Source organism: Chelon labrosus (genome assembly GCF_963514085.1).
Source record: "Chelon labrosus genome assembly, chromosome: 1".
Taxonomy (NCBI): Eukaryota; Metazoa; Chordata; class Actinopteri; order Mugiliformes; family Mugilidae; genus Chelon; species Chelon labrosus.
In genome coordinates this window covers 31,390,564-31,411,709 of record NC_140337.1, presented here as the reverse complement: position 1 = coordinate 31,411,709, position 21,146 = coordinate 31,390,564, and the positions used below count along the sequence as shown (strand labels likewise).

The 21,146-nt window shown below is 42.6% G+C and overlaps 2 protein-coding genes across 2 annotated transcripts; one reads left to right on the top strand and one right to left on the bottom strand.

The window, feature by feature from the left end:
* Positions 1 to 521: 521 nt before the first annotated feature.
* On the top strand, positions 522 to 12,690 carry LOC311493592 (toll-like receptor 2 type-2). Its single transcript, XM_084552324.1, has 11 exons — positions 522 to 1,031; positions 1,122 to 1,278; positions 1,388 to 1,540; positions 8,582 to 8,788; positions 8,893 to 9,015; positions 9,455 to 9,605; positions 9,823 to 9,987; positions 10,057 to 10,236; positions 10,329 to 10,469; positions 10,552 to 11,060; positions 12,256 to 12,690. The coding sequence occupies exons 1-11, from the start codon at positions 755 to 757 to the stop codon at positions 12,656 to 12,658; spliced, it is 2,466 nt and encodes an 821-aa protein (XP_084408450.1). The 5' UTR covers positions 522 to 754; the 3' UTR covers positions 12,659 to 12,690.
* A 2,957-nt stretch (positions 12,691 to 15,647) lies between these two features.
* On the bottom strand, positions 15,648 to 19,005 carry LOC311493582 (serine protease FAM111A-like). Its single transcript, XM_084552313.1, has 4 exons — positions 18,581 to 19,005; positions 18,441 to 18,497; positions 17,532 to 17,585; positions 15,648 to 17,434 (listed from the first exon to the last, which is right to left on the bottom strand). The coding sequence occupies exons 1-4, from the start codon at positions 18,647 to 18,649 to the stop codon at positions 15,665 to 15,667; spliced, it is 1,950 nt and encodes a 649-aa protein (XP_084408439.1). The 5' UTR covers positions 18,650 to 19,005; the 3' UTR covers positions 15,648 to 15,664.
* Positions 19,006 to 21,146: the final 2,141 nt, after the last annotated feature.

Below are 21,146 nucleotides of genomic sequence, written 5' to 3'. Positions count from 1 at the left end.
GTAATGATTCCAACCGTCTGAACTGCACACACAGTGCATTGTGAGTGCAACACTGGTGACAAAGTCATCATTCTAGCAATTCTTTCTACTCTAAAATTTTATTTTCAGTGGTTATCATGCAGTTGCAATGTCCTATTTTCCACGTCAACCTTGTGACAGGCAGTAATTACATCATAAATCTAACTTATTTTCTTAGCTCTAAGATTCCCGTAGACACGATGTCTGGCTCGTGACCTTTACAGAGTTGGTTTGAGCCAGAGGCAGAGGGGAAGTCACTGTGGTCACGGCCCTGTGCACACATCAGTTGTTATGCAACAGAAACCACACGAGTTTTAAGAAGATATTTCCTGTATCTTTCACAAAGCTGTGTCCTTAAACACTTAAACACTGCTTGAAAATTGAGTTCAATGTATAAAAGTTCTGATAATGTGTAAAATGTGCTGCACTTTTTTTTTTATAACCTTTAAACATTGTCACAGACCGTCTCACAAAGGTTTCCTCCCAAAAGTTAATTTTCATGCTCACTACCTCTTTTCACACTCGCCTCCAGCTGCCCCCCTTAACTTCTTCCTCTTCCTCTCAACGAACCCAGAAAATCCTCCTCGTTGTACAAAAGAAACAAGAAAGAAAAACTTCCTCTTTTATCAAATTCTCACTTCCTTTAGGAGTCTCTTTCACTTCACTCAGCATCTGTGTCCACCGCTGCTTCAAAACAAATCCCACTTTTATTGTTTGTTCTATTTGTTCCTACAGTATGAGGCATCCGAATGGCTGCTGCTTTGCCTTCCTCCTCTTCCTCCTCCTCTTCCTCTGCCTGAGCTGGGGTGGGGAATCAAACACGGATGACGAGAGGCCGTCCTGCAGTCGCTGCGACCAGCATTTTTCTTGTAACTGTTCCTACTGCGGGTTCACCCATGTCCCCGTGGTGACGGACCGTGCCCTGACGCTCATCCTCGCCTTCAACAACATCACCACGGTGACCGACGATGACCTGACGGGTCACACCCGACTCAGGACTCTGGATCTCCACAGTGGGATTATGCCTAGTCTTTTCGGACCAATCCCTTTGTTTAGTTTTTGAATGCAGGATGTGTTTAAACGTAGATGTTACTGTCCCCCAGGTAACGGACTAGCTGTGATCCATCCCTCAGCGTTCGACTCTCTGTGGAGCTTGGAGCAGCTGGATCTCTCAGACAATCAGCTGACTTCTCTCAACCACAAATGGTTCAGCAAGCTGGAGGCTCTGCAGCAGCTCAACCTGCTCAACAACCCGTACAGGTGAGAAGGTCGAAGGTGTAAAGATGGCGAGGAAACCTTTAAGGAGCTGTCCGGGGGTGGTTTTAGAAGAGCCTCCCCTCTAACGTTTTTTTTTTTTTTTCTTCTCCAGCCACTTGGGTTCTTCTGCTCCAGTGTTTCAGGGGCTCGTCAGACTGAGGAGGCTGGCGTTTGGTGGTCCGGCCCTGGAGGACCTAAGAAGAGGAGATCTGTCTGGAGTCACCCAGCTGGATGAGTTCACTGTACATGCCAACAACCTGTCCAGGTGTGAAACCCCAACTACTTTGACAATTTGGTGGTACTCATCAACTAATCTAAACTGAACCAAACCAAAATAAACTAAACTAATTACATTTGCTACAATGTATGAGAAATAAAAACATTTTCACATTTGACGGCTGAACGGCTGAATTTCATGATGTTTGATGTTTTTAAACCATGGGTGTCAAATATAAGGGCAGCGGGCAAAAACCCACCCATTTTAAGGTCCAGTCTGGCCTGCGGGATGACTTTGCAAAATGCGAAAATTCCCCAAGAGACCTTTTACTGCAAATTTTCAATAAAATTGCTGCCTATTCCTAATTTGTCCACCAAGGGTCGTGCTGTTTTAGTAAAAGTTGTGGACATAACACAACACTGAGACCCAGAACTAAACAACAGTGTCAACGCATAAAACTAAACTCAAAAAATGTTGCAAAAATATGTACTTTCCTTGCAATAAAGCAAAGGGAACATTTTTGAGTTTTCGTTATTAATACATTATCATGCTTTTATTATGGTCCTGCCGGCTTGAGATCAAATTTGACACCCCTGTTTTAAATCCTAAAAAGCAGTTCAGCCAGGAAGACTCGGGAAACAACGATGTGCATAAGAATTAATTATTTAATCCATATAATTCAATACAATTCATTTCAATTAAATTTTATCTAGCGTCGATAACAATACAAATCGTCTCAAGACACTTTACGAAAACCCGGCCTGAAACCCCCAGAGCAAGCCTGAAGGCAACTGTGGCGAGGAAAAACTCCCTTTTAGCAGGAAGAAACCTCGAGCAGAACCCAGCTCATATGGAGGGACCCATCTGCCTAAGGCCAGCCGGGTACAGACAAGAGAACATCAGAGAGAGAAGGATTTACAGACATAACAGTTGGCAATATGGAAAGTCTTTGGCGCAGGCCCCGTCCTCGGTCCAGGTTTCGAAGCGATCGGACCCTGCAGATCCTGCCGGAGTGAGACGGCAGGGGCGGAGCCTACCCCCAAAGAATAAAAGTGGAAAATACGTACCAGGCACTTCTCAAGATCATGTCCGCTGGAATAGAGCATAACATATTCTAATTAGTAATTTACGGGATGCATAAAGCTTTGCACCTGAGATAGGTTGACATGACACCGCGTGGTTGACAGGGTGATGTTAATTACTTAATTGAGGTCCAGAGAGGTCAGGTGCAATATAAGATATTTTGTAAATAGGAGAGTGAAGTGAATTGGCCATTATGAGCCGATCATGGCTTATAGGCCTTCTTAGGTGCGATGTTGAGGTGAACGGAAGCTTGATTCGATGATGAAGTAATGAAAACAAAGACACATGATTAACGATGACGCATGATTGACGATGACCATGACATATTATTGACTTTGATGATGACTCATGATTAACGATGACGAATGAAACGTGACACAAAGACACGTGATTGCGAAAAGCATGTGCTTGACGATGATTCGATGTAGCATATTCAGGAGGATAAACAGATACGATGATGAAGAAACGAAGAGTCTGGGATTTATCATTTAAAACGAAGAGTCTGGGGGGAGCCAGACTGAGATTTATCATTTAAAACTAAGATACTGAGATTTATCAGGGTCGTGATAGCCTGATGGAAGATTTCGAAAGATATGATTTGACGAAGGGTATCTCGAAGATACCTCTTTTCTTCGATGAGCATGAAGGAATTCATGAAAGATATGGTGACTTGATATTAGAACAATGAATAGAAGATGGTTTTACTAAACTTGGAAAGGGAAGCGGAGCAGTGTGCAAGAATATACTACTAAGAATACAAGGTGCTGACTGTACGTAAATTTGTCGGAAGATTTAGTTACTCGAGGGTGAGTTAGGGAAACATGGCTTTAGTAGCCTACTACAATGAAGGTAACCACCACCAGACGTTTGCAAGTATACCTTAGTTGATTCTTGAGAGTGCCAACTGAGCATCTGGAATGAGATGATCCTCCTCAGGTCTTATATAGGATTGGAAAGCTGATGAGGACCATCTTCCGAGCAATTTGATGGATGATGTCGGTAATCCTAGTTCGGCAGCTGCGGTAGCAGCGCCAATGCGAAAGGAGTGCCCGGTATAGTTCGATGGCGAGAGGCCACAACTCCTCACCACCGTTGTTAGGTGGATTTTAAACCAGTGCTTGGACAGGGGTCGCCCCGTAGGAAGAATAAATAACGGTGAATTATCTGGAGAATGTGAGCGTAATTTTAAGTAGTTAATCATGGATAGATAAGGACAAAAAGTAGGAAGCAATTTATAGATTTTAATAGAGGTGCCTGAGCCTGATGTATCTGCTTTGGAATGTTTCAGCCAGATAGTATAGTAGCGCAAGGAAAAACGGATGTCGGAGTTTGCAAGGTCTCGAGAAGGGTTAAAAATCTGGGCGTCAGAACAGAATTCTCCAGAACGCATGAAACCGTAGAAAGCCATGAGGAAAACTGCTTCTAGAAGAATATCGATATACGGTGTGAATAACCCCTGCCGTAGTCTAGATACCAAAGTGCGGAGAATGGAAGGGGTGATAGGAAGTCGTTGATCCGGAACGGTTACCGTAGTTTTAGCTATTCCTTTAAGTAGCAACCGTATGGATGGTGTTGAGAACAGGCTTGGGAAATTAGGGTCATTTAGCCTTGCGTGAAATTGGATGCCAGCCAACATCCTTCTGATTGATGTGACTTTGATTTTACGAGTTTCGAAATTATGGACGATAAAAGCGCACACGGTTGGGACGAGTATCGGGAAGATGGGTGCCTGTAATGAAAGGCAAAATAATGTAAAGCAGGTCCAAGCAGACTTATAAACTTTAAGAGTGCTTGGGGCTATTCCTTTAATCATATAGCGTCTAGCACTGTCTAACAGTGAGGCTATAGGTGATTTTAATCCAAGATTAGAGCTGGGAACGATGGGCACGCTATCGGCTCCGGGTCGGCATCTGGGCAGCGCCGTCTGAACTCCTGGAATCGAAAACGAGAGAGAGCATCTGCGATTATGTTTTGGTAACCGGGGATATGTTCTGCACTGATGATAAAATTATGCATGACGGACTGCCAAGTTAGCCGTCGAAGAAGGGACATGATTTTGTTGCGTGGGGATCGTCCTTTGTTAAGGATGCATACTACTGCTTCGTTGTCACAAAATATGTTGATCCGTTTGCGAGACCAAGTGGCGCCCCATAGGACACTGGCTACGACGATTGGAAGGATCTCGTACAATGCTGAAGAGGCGGACCCGAGGGCAAACTCTGAGAAGTCAGGGGACCATTTCTCAGCGAACCATTGCCCTTGGTAAAAACCCCCAAAACCGACAGAGGGAGCTGCATCTGTGTATAATGCCAGTGACTCTGATGATTCGGGCACGTCATTATAAAAGAACGAGATGCCGTTCCAGTTGTTCAGAAGATGAGACCAGAATTTCAGATCAGATCTGCAGCCCTCGTCGAGACGGACCAGGTCGCTTAATTTGATGGCTGAATGCGCCAAGTTTAGCAGGCGAGAAATGAAAGAGCGGCCTTGCGGAATGATCCTCATGGCGAAATTGAGATGGCCGAGGAGTGAGAGGAGTTCGCGTTTAGAGACCACGTCGGAAGACTGAAGTGTCTCAGCGATGGACCTAATCCTGACTAGTTTCTCGTTTGGGAGAGAGGCTTTCATTTCCGCTGAATCCAGGAGGATTCCGAGAAAGACGAGAGACTTACAAGGACCTTCTGTTTTCTCGATAGAGAGGGGTACGCCTACGTCATGGAACACTTGCTTAAGGGAGTCGAGCACTGATGATTCGGGAGACGGGAAATCGATTAGCAGAAAATCGTCTAAAAGGTGTAAAACGAATGGCAATTTGCAGACGTTTAGCAGAATCCAACACAAGGCCTCTGACAGGCAATTAAATATGCAGGGGCTGCTCCTGCAGCCGAAGGTCAGTCTGACGGCGAAGTAAAATTTTGACTCCCATTTAACCCCGATGAGGTGCCAGTCTGCGGGATGGATGGGCATGACTTTAAAGGCGTCTGTGATGTCTGCTTTTGCTAACCACGCTCCTTCGCCTGCTAATTTAATCAGGTGAATCGCGTTGTCGACAGATGCATAATATAGCGAGAATGGCTGCTGGGGAATGCACTCATTAACGCTGGCTATGATATCGGAGTGAGGAGATGACATATCGAAAATAAACCGCTTCTTGCCTGAGTACTTGCGGGTCGCTATTCCTAGAGAGTTTATCCTGAAGGTAGAGAAGGGAGGCGAACTGAAGGGACCGATGACGTAGTTTTTATTCACTTCTCTAGCCAACAAGTTTGAGACTACATCGGGTTCAGTAAGAGCAGACTGAAGGTTCTTAGCAATAAATGCTTTGCTAAGTGAAGACGTAACGCCCACCCGAAATCCTTGAGAAAGGCCCGTGAGCAAATAATTAACGAATGAGGGGTCTGGATGGGAGGACAGAAGGTGTGAGAGGATTGTTATATTAATGGGGGTCGATGGATGCCTGCTTAGAATTTCTTTAACGGAGCTTTTCCTCGCTTGGGAGGCCTCGTGCGTCGGGGGCAGACTGATTTCGGGTGGGGTTCTTTGCAGAAACTACAAACGTGCAGAAAACGACATTCATTAAAAGAACACACAGCTTCATTAAAGTTATTACACAGAGTTGCCCCATTAAAGCGTATGAATGGGCGACCTTGCCTGTCGCACCCACTGCTTACTGGATTGGAGCCTGGGACAGCAGAAGACGGCTTTTGGTCGTGTGCCTTGGGGCAGAATGCAGCGGTGTGACTATGAGCACTACATATGACACAGGCTAATGTGCGGTGCCCGCCGAAATGACGAACTAACAGTTCGAAGTCTGTTACGGCCCAATTCAGCCTGCTGTTATGCATGCTTAAGAAAGCGGCGGATTTGGCAGAAAAAGCTAGGTGGTATTCATAAAAGAGAGTCCCACCGTAGCGCTGGCTGAAATCGGCCATCATGGCTAAATAAGTGTCCAGCTCCTCTCTTCTGTCAGGATAGACGTTACATAAAATATCTCTGTAAACGCTGAAAGCGATGACGAATTCGCCGAATGGCGGATTGCGATGCAATCTGGGGTCAGAGGATTTGAGCATGACTGAGACGTCTCCACAGTCTACAAATTGACGATCACGGGCTGGTGACGGCAAAAGTAATGAAGCCAAGTTCACGTCTTTACCTTGGATGATGTTCGATCTCAATGAAGAAGAAACAGCCGCCGCAGCGGGGGAAATAAACGTCCTACCGAGGGCGAGGGCTGGAGCGGCTGTCGCCAGGCTGTAGACTTGTAAGCCCGTGGCAGCGGAGGCGCCGGAGGGTGTTCCGGTCGCGGATGAATCTTGGAGGAGCGGTGATGCGGTTGAGGGAGTGGACTGATTTTGATCGGTGGGAACCGTTGGTGAAAACTGCGAAGCCGGCGCCGGGAAAGAAGTCGAAGGGCCGGAGGCGATGTTCTCGAAGGTGGTCATCCTGGTCTCCAGACTTTTAACGGACTGAGCCAGGACGTGGATGGCTTGGAGGATCTGGTCTGATGCTGGCTCGTTGGCAGCCCCGTCCCGTGAGGTAGAAGCCGTAGGTCCTGTTGTTAATTTGTTCGTTTTCTTCGCTGGCCGAGGTAAAGGTGATTTTACGAGACGTTTCTTTCTTGTCTTTGCTGGCTGCGGCTGTGCTTCGGGGCTTGGTGATGCTGATTTGTCCGGCTGATGATCCGGCTCGGGGTTACCGAATATTTGAGATGCCATAAGGAGGAGGTCTTCCTTTGAAGTTCCTCTTTGGATGGGAATTCCCCGACTTTCTAGTAAACTAATAATTTGCTCGGGGGGCCGGCCGGCCCAGGGCGATTCTCTCACCCGAACGCGAGTGCTCCGGCGCTTCGGGGAAGGAGTTGGAAGGATCATATCATCGTCGTCGGAATCAGAGATGGGCAACGAGGCGATCTCTTTAAGCGACATAGCTACTACGGAACGAGACGATTGTCGTAATTGACGTCGAAAATCGATACCTGAAAGCAGCCAGACAGGTGCGTGACACGGTTCATTATAAAGACAGGCGGGGCTGCTGATTGGTTAAGGGTAATGAATGAATAAGTGACGTATTGGAGTCTTCCCAGCAGAACTACGCGGACGCTTACATATTCAGGAAAGGTTATTTTGAAATCAAATCCTGTTTGAATCCTTAAACAACTCGCTTTCATTCAATAGAATAACTTAAGTTCACCATTCAGTTGGCTGCTTCCACACTAACTGGTTATTTCTGTGAGAATTCTTTATGGTACATATTTAAATCTATAGCGGTTCCACAGTTTATACTCATTTAACACAAAAAATAAATCAAACGGATTTCAATTTTGAAAAGTGAAATGAGACTGAACTATATTTGAAAACAAATCATGCCCGTAATCACAATATGCAGATCATATGATGACTTTATCCATTTTTAATCCAGGCTGTGCAACAAAAGCTCTTCCATTATTCACCACTTCTGTTTTCTTTAAACTTAGATGTATGATCTTTCATTTTTGGCATTCAGCCTCAGAAAAAATAAAAAATATACGGCCTGCCACCGTGACCTTGTCTCAGCGTAGAAGAAGAGCAACTGCAGAATAAGCAGGAACCTGTGGCTCAATGGTGCCCTCTTCCATGAGCACTGGCGAAGTACTGGCTGCCTCATCTTGTGCTTTTGAAGTGTGGTTTAACTGTGGACAGTTAGGGCACATGATAAAAGTTTGTCCATACATTATATTGGTGACAGATGGTGACTGCTGTCAGAGAATCAAGATGTTTAGATGGAGCTATTTAGTCAAGATATTAACAGGATGAAGGATGAAGGGTTAGGACTAGGACTAGCCATGCCCCATAATGAAATCCAACTGTCAGAACTGACTCAGGCTTAAGCCAGGATTGGGTTAATCCACACCTGGAGCAGCGGGACAGTGTATGAATGCACTACTAAAGTCATAATGTGTCTTGCTTCATTAGATCTTCCCTGTAAAGTTCCTCTTTCATGTCCAGTTTTGTTTGACTGTCTCTACAGATACGAGTCTGGTGCGCTAGCTGACATTTGGCCGCTGGGTCAGGTAACTTTGAACCTCCAAGGTCCGATTTTGACAAACGTGGCCATGGCCTCGGCTATGCTCGGGGATGTGTCGTACCCTGAGACGCCCATCATTCTGGAAAACCTCCATCTGAGTAACAATGAGACTGTTCAGTGCTTCAGAGAGGCAGCCAGCAAAAGGATCAGGTCCAGCAACAATATCCCATCATTTGTCCTGTTTTTTTTTTTTTTTTTCTGATTCTCAGAAAAATTATAATAATAATTCACTCTCCTGCGGGGACACTCTTCAGGTCAATCTTCTTTCGGAACTTTTCTCTGTCTGATGAGGCCATGGTCAACTTCCTGGTGGTCATGGATGGAGTGCCGCTCACCTCCATTTCCTGCGACGGCGCCACGCTGACTGGCGAGGGCAGGTGGGAAACCAGAACCAGCATCCATTCAGCTCAATAAGAGCAGAGAAGAGTTGTGTTGTAGAAAATCATCCAAAACCAGACATGTATGCATTTAGACTAGGCTACAAGAGCTATGAACCAATAAACCATTTCATTGCTAAGAAGGAGGCTGTGGAGGTGAAGAGAAACGCACTGTAGATCAAACTGAAACTGTCCTATCCCCATCTCATCCCATCCCACACCGGTGTTCCATTGGGTATTGAGTTGGTCTGAGCACAACTCAGGTGTCAGATCAGAAGAAACTGTCCTACCAATATTAACCAACCAGCTAGATATATAAATATACAAAGAGCTTTTAGTAAAGCACTGAATTGTAAGAAGAAAAAAGTCTAATAAGAGAATTAAACGTTGGATGACTGTTGGATACTGTCCCTGATTATTCTTTTTCGGTTGCTGCTAGGTGGGAGGGAGCCAGCTGGACCGACCACAAAAGCATTGATGAGTTCTTCATCCGCAACACAGTGGTGCTGGATATCTTCAAGTTTGTCTCATTTGTGGAGCTGAAGTTTCTGATGCATTATCCCAGGAGGGTGTCAGTCATAAACTCCAAGGTATGTGTGTGGGTGACCTTTAGAAACAATATATCCCGCTAAAACTAAATCAGCACCTCAACGTACAACAGACGTGAGAGGGCCAGGTTTGCATGACCCACCGAGACACGTCAACCACATTTACGTAAGAAACATATGGGTCACATCAAGAAAAAAGAAAAAAATGAAAAACCTGGAACCAGCAGCTCTTCTCACTACAATACACTTTTTCAACCAGGTCTTTGTGTTGCCCTGTCCCACGTCCCAAATGCTGGTGAACGTGCAGTACCTGGACCTGTCCGACAACCTGCTGACTGACCTGACATTGGTGGAGTTGCTGTGCGACACAAAGCAAACTCTGAAGGAACTCAGAGTTTTAAACATCAGTGGAAACGCTTTGAAGGTGTCTTGTCTACATGAGAATTATATCAGAGTTTAGGAATGTGAAGGTTTGAAGAAGTCTTCTGTTCAGTCTTTGTCCACAGTGAGCCGTCTGGTGGCAAAGCTCTCCAAACTAACCCACCTGGACATCAGCAGGACCAGCTACAACTCCATGCCCTCAAGCTGCACCTGGCCCTCGACCCTGAGATATCTGAACATCTCCAGGGCTAAGCTTACCACCACCACTTCCTGTCTCCCCATAACCCTGGAGGTATGGAGATTAGACCGCAAAATTCTAATCCCAACAAGCTTCACACGCCATCACATCAAAATCCTTTAAAACTTCTGCTTTATTATTTATAGATTTTGGATCTGAGTAACAACAACCTCAAAGATTTCACTCTGAGTCTCCCGATGCTGAGAGAGCTCCACCTCTCTGGGAACAAGCTGCTGATTTTGCCAGATGGCAACTTCTTTCCCAATCTGCAAACGCTGACAATACAGGTAAGAAACAATCATATCTTGTCTTTCTGCTTCCAATCCTGCTGGTGTTCCCTAGCATGATACCCCATGTTTTTTCTCACAGTCAAACACCCTGAACATGTTCAGCCTCGCGGACCTCCAGTCATACAGACGACTCGAGAACCTCCAGGCGGGTCAGAATAAGTTTGTGTGTTCCTGTGAGTTTGTCGCCTTCTTCCAGTCGAGGCTTAAAGGAGATGGAGGTGTGCAGTTAACAGATGGAGAGGACAGCTACGTCTGCGATTCCCCGCTCTACCTGCAGGGGAAACCCCTGGGTCAAGTCCACCTTTCTGTCGTGGTGTGCCAGCGGGTCTTGTTTGTGTCCGTGAGCTGCGGGTTGTCGCTGCTCGTAGGAGTTCTGGTGTGCGTCTTGCTGTGGCGCCTCCACGCCTTTTGGTACCTAAAGATGACTTGGGCGTGGCTCAAGGCCAAGCGTAGCTCCCGGCGCCGGCAACAAAACAGAGATATGGCAGGTTCAGAAGCTTTGGTGTCCTTCGATGCTTTTGTCTCCTACAGTGAAAGAGATGCAAGCTGGGTGGAAAACTTCCTGGTACCTGAGCTGGAGGAGCCAAGGTAAGTATTCTCAATACAATGATAATTTGAACAGAACTAAAGACTATTTTTGCACGGTCGCTTTTCATTTATGAAACTGATGCGTTGGGTGTACTTACCTTCTTATATTTGCATATGTCATAGGCATATAAGTATTTGCACCCTTCAGAAATGTCTTCAAAACATTAGCAAAAGTCCTGAAAGTAGACAAAGTGAACCCAATCAAACAAATGAAACACAAATGTTATGCTTTGGCATTTATTTATTGAAGATTAATCAAGTCTTGTTTCCAGTATCTGCTGTGACCTCCTTGTAACTAAATGTTTCTGGTAACTGCTGATCAGTGGTCTACAGCAGCTTGGAGGAATTTTAGCCCATTCCTCAGAACAGAACCACTTCAGTTCTGAGATGTTGGTGGGTTTCCTCACATCAACTGCTTGCTTCAGGTCCTTCCACAACATTTCTATTGGATTAAGGTCAGGACTTTGACTTGGCCGTTCCTAAACATTCATCTTGTTCTTCTTTAATCGTTCTTTTGTAGAACCACTTGTGTTCTTGGTTCTCGTTGTCTTGCTGCATGACCCAGTTTCTCTTCACATGCAGCTCATGGACAGATGTCCTGACATTTTCTTTCAGAGTTCACTGGTAGAATTCAGAATTCATTGGTCCATCAATGATGACAAGACGTCCTGGTCCAGATGCGGCAGAATAGGCCCAAACCAGGACATTAGCACCCCCATGTTATTATTATTTTTTTTTTTATCTCCAAACTCCAAACAAATACACAAGTATAATATTTCTGTTTTATTTGTTTGATTGGGTTCTTCTTTGTTTACACTCAGGAGTTGAAATCCACGAATGTTTTGAGTAATTGTTTGCAGAAACATAGAGGGGTGTATTTCTATGTTTAAATGTTTTGCCTTACTTTTATTTTTTATTTTGGTTTGCATATTCGAAATAAACACTTCAATCAAATCACTCAATCAAACATAGAAAATTCTGATGCCGCACTGTACATGGATAGAAAAATGAAAAAACCAAAAGTCCTGGCTGATAAAGAGACAGTGGAAGAAAGATTGTTCAAATAATACAGAGTTTTTTTCTAACCATCAAGATGTATGGCCTTGCTATTAAGTTATGGTTCTTTACTTGTTCATCAGGATACTCAAAAGAGAGAGAAATGCTTAAATTTCCTTTCTTGTCTGTTCTCCGACAGTGAGAGTGACAGTAGCGATCCCAGAAGCCAAGAACCTTTGAACCTATGCCTCCACAAGAGAGACTTCCTTCCTGGTCACTGGATTGTGGACAACATCATGAGTGCAATGGAGCGCAGCCGGCGTACCGTCTTCGTCCTCTCCGAAAACTTTGTCCAGTCTGACTGGTGCCGCTACGAGCTAGACTTCTCCCACTTCTGGCTTTTCGAAGGACAAACCGGCGGAGACGCGGCCATCTTGATCCTGCTGGAGCCGCTGGCCAAGGATGATGTGCCGAAACGTTTCTACAAACTACGCAAACTCATGAGCTCCACCACCTACCTGGAGTGGCCTCAGGAGGAGGAGAGGAGGGGGGAGTTCTGGAGGAGTCTCCGCAATGCTTTGAGAGGAGACGAACTCGAATGAAAGACAAGGAGAAAGGCTGGAAAAGGGTAAAAGGACAATTAAAAGCCAAAAATCAAAAAGAGGTGTGCAATGAAGAAGGGAAAAGAGTAAAGAAGAGAAAATGCAGCAGCACATAATTAAAAATAGTTAGGTGAGTCAAAAGGGTTAAGCACAGCCATGAATACCCTCACCCCCATTTTATACTAGGGGTTGTACCAACTAGTCGACTTCACTGCTGTGTCATGACGCTTTAAGCAGGAAGTTGACTAGTTGTCAATCATGTGACAATAACAACATGGACGCCTCCTAGAAGACAGGTGAGGAGCCAAGTGGGTCATTGCAGCAAACTAGCAGCGGCTCATCAAGTGTGTGGAAATACTTCACTAAAGACGAAGCCCATACTACCGTGACATGTCAGGCCTGAAATACAACTAAAGTACTACTGCAATGCATCTGAAAAGACATGGGCTAACGCTAGCAGAGGAACGGTCCAAATTCTCTGGACAGCAGTCAGTTAACAACTTCTCCAAACGTCCTGTGGTAACAGAGAGAAGGAGGCTGTACATCAACTATTTGTTGGTGAATGGAAAAGGCTTTGGAGAAATACCACGTTTTTATTTTTTTATTTTTTTTATCCCGGCTACATTATTATATCTTACAACATGCTGAAAAGTACTATTAAATGCTATTGACTTGACGGTGCTGATTTATATAGACTATATATATCTGCAGTGCACAGGATTGATAAGCTCTACCTGCTTATCAATGTTTGAACATGTTCTTTTGTGTTCTGTTAGTTGATATTGTTGCTGTGGTTGTGGTCCTTGATGTCAGTGAATGCACCATGCGAGAGACTTGAGTTATGGTAGAGCTGAGAGCCGCGTATTAGATGTGTCAGACTGACGGTGTTTATGGTGTTGATGTGGTCCATGGCTGACAGTAGCCTGTGTTCAAGCTTCAATAAATTTACAAAAAAAAAGCCTCCGTAGCTTCTTTTGTGTGAGACGTTCCAATATGTATTCAGGTCAAGAATATAGATTTCATTGTTGCCAAGCATTACTTTCTACTGGGTTTTTATGTGTGACATTATCAACATCAACTCGACATTCACCACATATTAGTCGACTTCAAAATCGGCAATTGTTCAACACCTTTTTTTAATACGCTGTGCAAAAACTAACTTGACGGATGAGCTGCTGAAATTAATTAGTCAATCCTTTTATTTGGGCCCATTATTTGGACTGAGTTTATCACAAGGAAGTATTGTCGCCTATGACAAAGTTTTTTTAAATGACATTCTGTGGGACTGTTTTATGTCTTGAACTTAGTTTGTCTGTGATCCCTGCAGCACAAAGTTTAGCACCCACAGCTGTGCAAACTTTTGTTCTTTGACCACCAAAATCAGTTCATCCTTCAGTTCCAGTGAAGACGCTTGTGAAAGAAATTCCCATACCTGCTTGACAGTTTCTTCGATGAGTATGATAATGGGAAAACGTTCTTAGATGTGATTTTATGAGGTGTTCAATCTACCTGCACCACTACCTGCACAAGATAAATCCCACATGTGGTAACTACAGCACACATGGATGTGTTGTTGAGATGGTTAGGGTTAGGGTTGTTTCAGATTGAGATGTGGGAACAGTGACCTTCATTACATGGAGCCTGAATTAAGACGAAAACATCAATGACAGGAAACTGAGGAGAACAAAACAAGTTTTAATGAAGTACAAAGATAATACAACAGGAGCCAAAGTAAGATCAAGTAAATAGTTAATAAGAATGCTTAAACCACTCAGCTATGATTATTTAACATTTCATCAACAAGTTAACAGTAGATGATTTTAATTAAAGGTCACTTAACAACATCCAGTTCACCCAAAATGCAAAGTTGGATTTTGTGAGTTTGGACCAAACTGGAGGCACACTTTCAAACAAAATGTAATATGTTCAATCCTAAAGTCACTTTGAGTGAAATAGAAAATAAAAATAAAAATAAAAGAATATACCAATGTGTGCAGCCACATGTGTTTTACCATTAACATGATGAGTCTCTGATCTGGGAAGTCTGAGGTCAGAGGTTTACATACCTTCAGGCTTAAGTAAATAAAACAGATTTTTTATGTTAAACAATAGATTTGATAAGGCTGTTAGGACACCTCCTTTATGCACGACATATACTGTATATCATGTAGAATTTATACAATTTCAGTGGGTCAGAAGTTTACATACACTCAACAGACTGTGCCTTCAAACAGAAGTATCCAAAAAACAAAGATGAAATAAGAGAAACTGGACCTGTAGAGTTTCTCTGGATATACCATCACCTGGATGACTGAGAACATTTGAGTTCATTACAAGGAGTCAGGCACTTTAAGAAAAAAAAAATATATAGACCACTACTACTAAGCCTGGTTCATCCTTTTAAAGTAATTTCCAAATCCCTGAATGTACCACATTAATCTGAGCAAATGATACTACACACCACGGGACCACACAGTCATCATACCACTCAGGAAAGACATGTGTGCTGTTTCCTACAGATGAACATACTTTGGTATGACGAGTACAGATCAAGAATGCGCCACTGAAGACTGCAATAAAAAAACAACAAGAAAACAACAGACAACAGTTTGCTGCATGGGACCAGAGACCGTACTTTCTCGAGGATTATCTGACAGTCCTATGACACAAGAACTGAGTCGTTTGGCCAAAACGACCATTGTTATGTCTGGAGGGGGAAACAAAAATGGAGGAGGACACCTGTCCAACTGTGAAGCACGGGGGTTGCAACATCATGTTGCTTGTGGAAGTTTGACTCAAGTTCAACAATTTCAAGTCAAAGCTACCAAATTCTGACTCAGTGCATTTAAACCTTTAAACTATTGGGAATTAATCAAATAAATAAAAGCTGATTTACATCTTTCTCTCTACTCTGACATTTCATGTTAGGTCAACCTGAACCCTGAGTGATGTAAAATAGGGAATGCTTATTAAGATTAAAAGTGAATGAATTGCACAAAGCCGAGTTTACTCCTCCATTGGCACCTCAGTGTCTTCCATCTCTGTGTTCAGTATTTCTTGTAGAGCCCTGTTTTTCTTTGCTGCCGTCTTAACTTTGTTTAGCAGCTCCTCGTTTCCACTGTCCCTCAGATTGCCCACAAACTTCTCAAATATAGTAAGCACAGGTATGGCATACTCAATCACACTCTTCGTGTGGTTTGAAAACCCATAGACAAATCCTGCTGTGTGCAAACCAAAAACTCTGCAAAGAGCATCAAACACTGGGGAGCCAGAAGCTCCGTGATACATGAAAGTGTTGTATGTCCCTACTTTGTCTGCTTTATTTCTACCCATAATTATGCTTTCAATGTTTTGATCTTTGATAACTTGACTGATTGAGTGGACAATGAACATATGATCTTTGTATGGATGTAAATGATCATCGATCACCTGCTTTCTCTTCTCTTTCTCAATGATACATGTAGGATCCATTTGTTTCAGTCCTCCTGCTGGGTGACCAATAAGACAGGCTTCACCATTGCTAGGCAGTGGACCAAATATGTGCAGAAGGCCTGGTGGCACCTTTTTGTTTGCTATTGTTTGTTGGTTGGGTTTCAGGGCCTCAGGGTTTAGCTCCACTACGGCATAATCAAGCTCAAAGTCAATGTCAACGAGTCTCGTCTTTGCAGTAAAGCAGTAGTAATTGATGTGTGGCTCAGGATCATCATAATTAAACAGAGCAAACACCTCAACACCATCCTGCAGGTTTTTCTCCTCAACGTAACCTTTGAATAAATGTGCATTAGTCAGGATGAACTCATCAAAAAGCACAAAGCCAGTTCCATTACAAACATCCTGAACAACTACTTTACAAACTGACTCGCCAAGTTTGAGCAGCTTCCTGACTCTGTGAACTTCACTAAAAGCCTGTTGGATCTTTCCAAAGTTCTCCTTCCTCAGGTCTAGTTCTTCCTGATAAGAATCTCCAGGGAATCTACTCTCCATCAACTCTTTAAGATCTGGAAACTGCTCACGCAGTCGATTATAAATCTCCTCAGTGTTGTCAACCTTTTCCACCACTCTTTTTACACTGATTCCACTCTGCTTTGCGACTTCTGAGACTGACCTAGTTTCACTTTGTCTCTTTGAACTATTTGATGTTGTTTCCTGCTGCTCACGTTCACCCTGTTGATTTGCACCTTTTTTGTGTGTGTTGTCCTTTGGGAGACATATCTTAACCTGTTTCTGATCTAGGGAGTCAACCGGTTGTCTGCGTGTTGTTTGGATGTTCGGGTTGTCATTGTGAGACAGAGTGAATTCACCTAGATCATCAATGAAGCGACCGTCTCTTTTCAGAGCTTCCTCCACAGTCATCCCCTTCTTTCCATAAACACAGAGATACTTGAATTTTTTGACAAAGTAGCTTCTGAAAAGCGTCTTTGTTTTAGTGTTTTCTCCTCCCACTGTATCAATGTAGAAGACAGAATATTCATCTCTTGGATATACTGTCTTGTCAAGGTCTTGGGTTTGTTCAACCTTTTCTGATTTATATGATATGATCAGAGACTCACCATCTGTTATACAAGAACAAGGAAAGTGTGTTGGAAGAATAGATTCCTTATCCTCTTTACCCAGCTGAATGATAATGTTCTCATCTACACTCTTAATCATCTTCATAGATATTTCATCAGATTTTATTGCCTCCAGTACTGTGCAAGGCTGATTACAATGAATGGTGTATTCCTTACGGGCAGATGAATTGAATTTCACTTTGAAGAGATGTGGTGAATGTCCAGCCTGCATGAAAACAGTGAAGAAAATAAAAGTTAAAAGCCATTGTTGTACAAAAACATGCCACCTAGTTTGTGCATGAGCTGTATCACGGTCTACTCACCAAGGAACCTCTGTCGTTCTCTTTCTTCACTTTCACTGGAGTGGAAGCAGAAGTCTGCGAAATGAAAACAAGTTTAAAACATATCATGATGTAACATTAATATTAGTAAAGTTATGATGTTCCCACCTAATACTCTTGTGGAAACCAAGAAGTTAGGGCCAAAGAAACCTTTGCAGAGTTTTACACAGAGAGCATCTTGAAACTTTAAGACCAAACAATGTAAGCTTTGCACAGATGATATACAAATAGATATATTTATAACATATTGATCATCCTCCTAAAATTTATTTTGTTTATATGTATGATACAAATGATTTCTGTGGAAAAATGACTCAAAATGTCTTGAAAGTAAAATCTACAAAGAGAACCAAATCAAACAAATGTAACAGTTAATATTATACTTGTGCATTCTTTTAAATTATTCCTTTGTTCTTATCTGTGAGGTGTAAAGTAAATTAACCCTTGTTTGCAGTATCTGCTGTGACCTCCTTGTGTAGCAGTAACATCAACTAAATGTTTCTGGTAACTGCTGATCAGTGGTCTACAGCAGCTTGGAGGAATTTTAGCCCATTCCTCAGAACAGAACCACTTCAGTTCTGAGATGTTGGTGGGTTTCCTCACATCAACTGCTTGCTTCAGGTCCTTCCACAAAAGTTATATCGGATTAACATTCATCTTCTTCTTCTTCCTCTTTAACTGCTCTTTGTAGAACTACTTGTGTTCTTGGGGTCATTGTCTTGCTGGGTGAGTTTTTCTTTTCAGTTTCTCTTCAGATTCTTTTAGAATTCACTGGCATAATTAATTGGTCCATGAAGACATGAATTTTGATAGTCTAATGAATTTGAAAGGTTGCAAAGAGTCTCCCACTCACGCCTACAGCAAACATTTCACAGTGATATAAGACCTCACCTGAGAGGTTGTAGCGTCCTCCGGCTGTGTGCTTCTGCCATTCCTTTCAGAACTGTCCTGATAAAAAATAATTCAGCCTAGATAAGTTACAAGTGTCAAGACGATGAATGTAGAGCACTCTCAGCTAAGCTGGTACTTACATCTGTCTTCTTGAAAAAGGTCCTGATGTCTGGATCAGTCTTTCGCCTTTTGGAAAACTTGGGAGGCATTTTCACCAAACAATCTGAGGTTTCTTCAGATCCTGACTGAGTGATTTCAGAGTTCAGACACTGATGCCCTGCAACAGAAATGAAACAATAAAGATCCAGAATGAAAAACACTCATTGGACCTCTTTCTCGTTTTTTAATACCCCATCAGAATACATTCATCTTTCAAGATGAATGTTTAGGAACGGCCAAGTCAAAGTCCTGACCTTAATCCAATAGAAATGTTGTGGAAGGACCTGAAGCAAGCAGTTGATGTGAGGAAACCCACCAACATCTCAGAACTGAAGTGGTTCTGTTCTGAGGAATGGGATAAAATTCCTCCAAGCTGCTTTTTTTTTTTTTTTTTTTTACTTGTGTGTAATTTTCAAACATCCAAAATTCTAACGTTCACAAGAAGTTGTTTGTGGCACTGAATATAAGTTATGTTTATTCATCACAAATATATTGGTCTCTCTGAAAGGTTTAAACCAACAAACTATTTAAAATATCCAACAAAGACAGTGTATTTTATCATCTTATTGCCATGCATGAATCCGATTCTTGTCTTTCATATACATGTGTGAATGTAATAAAACAAGAATGACATAACAGTTTTCATGTCTCTTCTGTGGCCTCTTGCTGAGGACCAACATTTTAGGTCTGAATCCAAGTCCCTCCCTCTCCTCTCCCTCCTCCCCTCCGTGACACCAGTGAATCTATAAAGGAAGTGGTTTGAATGGCGGGGCGAAACAGGAAAAGAGTTTCACTGCCAATGTTTTCCATTCAGACAGCAGCTGGTGAGCAGGACATTCTCCAACAAATATTTTAGCGTTTAGTCTTTGGATAGCTGTCAAACTACAAAGATGTTGAATTTTATCTTATTTTTCACAGCCACCCCAGAAGATATTAAATCTTTCTGTTGAAAAATGTCTCTTCCTGAAGCTGTTGCTGCTGCTCTGCTCACATTATGGCTCCTGTGTGAACACATTTTCCTGTTTGTGTTCAGTACGAGCAGCCACAAAACGTTGCCTCAGCAATAAAACACTACAGTGCAAACGTGACCAACAGTCTCTCTCTGTTAAATGATCAGTCCCCCACAGTGTTTACCTTGACACTGTTTCTGATTTCATAGATTTTCATAGGTAACCCCTCTGTGCTTTAATATAGTTAAAAAACACTAAAAGGCTTGGTAGGTAAAGAATGACATTACTTTACCTTTTACTTGTGAAGGTGGTTGTGAAGCCTCAACACGGGGGAGTCGAATCAAAGAAAACAGGCGGGAGTTCCTTTTCTCAGCCTCGAGCAAACTATTTTAATCTGTGGTGGATCAGTAAATAATGAGCCAGTAGCTCCAGGAGAAGTGTAAACAGTCACACAATGAGTTTCTCTTTCAGTGACTGGTTCTAAACTGTTAAAAATTTCTTGATAAAACTCTGACAATGCTCGATTACAACACTCGCCCGGCACTAAGACTGACTGATTTGCCGCCTTCCTCAATTTTAAATATGAAGCGTGGGCAGTGACTGACCAGTGACTCACAACGGCACATATAATTAAAAAAAGGATGGACACGTGATCTAGGGAGGGTTTCTTTGTTGTGTATCAGACTTTGTCAGGGAGGGACGGATTAAGCTGAGTCCTGGTGTCAAAACAGAATGAATGATGATTATCACTGAAAGAGACTCATAGCAGACGAGAGTGTAGCTCAGGAGGCTTTTCATGAAACCTTTTCTGTTCCTTCAGGGTATCGAGTTTTAGGAAAAGACGAAGAAGGTTTGAGGACGACTGAGTGTGAAAAATACTACAAAAGCGTTGATTTAGCTAACAAATGCAATAAAGTTAGGTTAAGGGTTAGGATTTATGTCAGGATTTAGGGATTTAACACTAAACACTTAACCCAAACCCTAAGAGTTTCTAGGGCAGGGGTGCCCACACTTTTACAATGACCAAGTCAAGTGATCTACCTATATATATATATAAAGCTCTATCCATCTTTGTTTATATTTTTATCAAGAAAAATTGGTGCACTGCACCTTTAGAAAATGTTGGGCCTGGGTAATAAGGCACTCAATATTTGGGTTCGGCTATCACAAATAATTAATAATTATCAAAAATAATTATTTATTATTAAATAATTGGATCTGAATTACTAGATCACCTCGGGGCACCACCCTTCTAGGAAGGGAAAAGATAGCCAATTAATCAAATCAGTCTCATAAAATATACTAAATTGACAACTTGGATTTCTGATTAATAATTAACTTAATAACTATAACCAAAATTACCACATTAACATCTAGTTAATGTGAAGGAATTTGGAGTTCTTGACAGTGTAGAGGTTGGCAGTATTCACTCTTGTGCATCACTGAACAGACAACAGGTATGTTTAAAAGATATTTATTACAAGAATAAAAGTAAAAAAAAAATATGATCTAACTACAGTGTACTTTATACAGTGGTGTGGGTGTGTCAAGATGGCCTTGAGGCCTTGAGGCCTTGAACACAAAGGAAACAAGATGG